The sequence below is a fragment of the Myotis davidii genome, unplaced genomic scaffold (assembly GCF_000327345.1).
Source record: "Myotis davidii unplaced genomic scaffold, ASM32734v1 scaffold149, whole genome shotgun sequence".
In the NCBI taxonomy this organism is placed as follows: Eukaryota; Metazoa; Chordata; class Mammalia; order Chiroptera; family Vespertilionidae; genus Myotis; species Myotis davidii.
Window position 1 is genome coordinate 3,703,344 of NW_006352194.1, and position 2,362 is coordinate 3,705,705.

The 2,362-nt window shown below is 46.4% G+C and overlaps 1 protein-coding gene across 1 annotated transcript in view; it reads left to right on the plus strand.

Annotated features, from left to right (window-relative positions):
* The window catches only part of E2F2 (E2F transcription factor 2), a 29,822-nt gene that overhangs the window by 2,906 nt on the left and 24,554 nt on the right, over positions 1-2,362 (plus strand). The window contains exon 2 of the mRNA XM_006777658.2: positions 256-357. Coding sequence (XP_006777721.1) covers positions 256-357 — 102 coding nt within the window. The remainder of the gene's footprint in view (positions 1-255; positions 358-2,362) is intronic.

Genomic DNA, 2,362 nt, shown 5'->3' on the forward strand with positions numbered 1-2,362 from the left:
TCCCAACACCCCCCCACCTCTCTCCCCGCTACCCCCGTAAAGGGGGCTGCAGATCAGACGGGCTGGGGGTGTGGTGGCCAGGTCTCAGTGGGGAACTTGCCAGATCTTAGGCTAGAGAGTAACAAGGTCAGGTCTTCATTTTTAAGAGTTCCAGCAGGAAAAAGGAGGAATACGTTGGTAATCACCGGAATTATAGTGGCTTTCCCAAGCTCCTATGGGCAACTATTGGGACCTGAATCCGACTGCCTTTACCAGCTGTGCAATCCGACTCCACTGTGGGGCCACTACCGCAGGACCAACGTCTGTGAGAAACATCTCCAGAGTCTGGAAACCTCTGGAAAGAACCTGGCCAATCTGGTAGCCCTGGCCTTCTAGCAGGGTTGCATCTTTCTCATCCTCTTCCTTCTCCCCAAGCCCATAGGCAGTGGTTCTCAACCTTCCTGATGCTGCGACCCTTTCAGACAGTTCCTCGTGTTGTGGTGACCCCCAACCATAAAGTTATTTTCGTCGCTACTTCATAACTGTAATTTTGCTGCTGTTATGAATCGTAATGTAAATATCTGATATGCAGGATGTATTTTCATGGTTACAAATTGATGATAATTAAAGCATAGTGATTAATCACAAAAACAAATGTAATTATATATGTGTGTTTCCGATGGTCTTAGGTAACCCCTGTGAAAGGGTCGTTCGACTCCCAAAGGCTTTCGACCCACAGGTTGAGAACCGCTGCCATAGAGGGTTAATTAACTTGACTAGAAAACCTCACAGGCTTTTGGCAGATGCTGGCGCTCACCGCTAGATGGCAGCCTTAGCCCTGAAACCCCGGGGGCTTCCACCCAAAGGCTGGAGGGAAGGGAAAAGGAACTGACACAGGGAAGATGCGCGACCACCCTCTCGCGGGTGCATCGTTATCTCTATTTTTAGTTGAAAAAACTAAGCGTCCAAGAGGTGAAGCCACTTTCCAAAGTCTCAGAGATAAGCAGACACGGTAGAACTCTGCTTCTCTGACCTCAGTTTCCTTACCCTGAGATGAAACGGACCCACCTCTGGCAACACTAATCTCCTCTCCGTCTCTGTAGATTTGTCTAACCTGGACATTTCACGTCAGTGGAATCAGACAGTATGATTTTTGTGGCCTGTTGTGTCTGGTTTCGTTCACTTGGCATCATGTTTTCGAGGCTCATCCATGTGGAAGCATGTTTCAGCGCTTCATTCCTCTTTCATGACGGAATAATATTCCATCGTATGGGCACACAACATGTGTTTCTCCATTCATCAGTTGGTGGACATTTGGGTTGCTTCTGCTTTTTGGTTATTTTGGATAATGTTGCTGATCATTCATGTACACGTTTTTGTGTGAACGTGTGTTGTCAGTTCTCTTGGGTATGTACTGGTATCTAGGAGTAGGGTTCCTGGCTTGTCAAACTGTTTTCCGAAGCGGCCGCCCCAATTTTCATTCCCGCTAGCAAGGTAGGAAGGTTTCAGTTCCTCCACATCCTGGCCAAACGCTTGTTATTGTCAGTCTTTTTGGTTGTAGCTATCACAGTGGGCGTGAGTCTTATTGTGGTTTTTATTTTCATTTTCCTAATGACTGATGATGTTGAACATCTTTTTATGTGCTTATTTGGTCTCTGTGTCTCTTCTTTGGAGAATCGTCCATTCAAATTCTTTACCTTCTCAGTACATTTTGGTAATATGCTAAACACACACACACACACACACACACACACACACACACACATTCACATACCATCCCAGATTTACTTCAGCCATCACAAGAGCCCTATGAGGCAGCCATTTCTCAGGCGAAGGAATTGAGGCCCAGAGTAGTGCAATGCTATGCTCCCAAGCACACAGCTTAAGGAGTGTCAGGCCCAGAATTTTTATTTAACAAACATTCACGTCGTATTTACTATGTGTCAGTCCGGAGAACCCATGAACCTCACATTCCAATAAATTTCCGGTAAAAGTATTATTATCGCTAACAGAGCTACTCTGAAGTGGCCACTTGTTTCTTTTTTTAAAAAATAACCTTTTCTCTTCAGTTATCAAAGGAATGCATGCTTATTGTAGAATAGACAGAAAAACTATACAGAGAAGCAGAAAGAAGATGGAGCAAAGACACCCCTCCCTTCCTTCCCCCCAGCAGGTCCAGGGGTCCCCAAAGTGTGGACGGAGTCGGTGAAGAGGAATGACACGGAGACAGCGTTCAGTTGATCAGCAGCCTTGCCAGGATATCTAGCCACAATCTCCAGCCAAGTACTGTGTCCATGTTCTCTTGCTAGGTTCTCCAGCCAGGTTCTCCAGGTTCTCCAGCCAGGTTCTGTAGCCATGCTCTCACACTAGGTTCTCCAGCCCG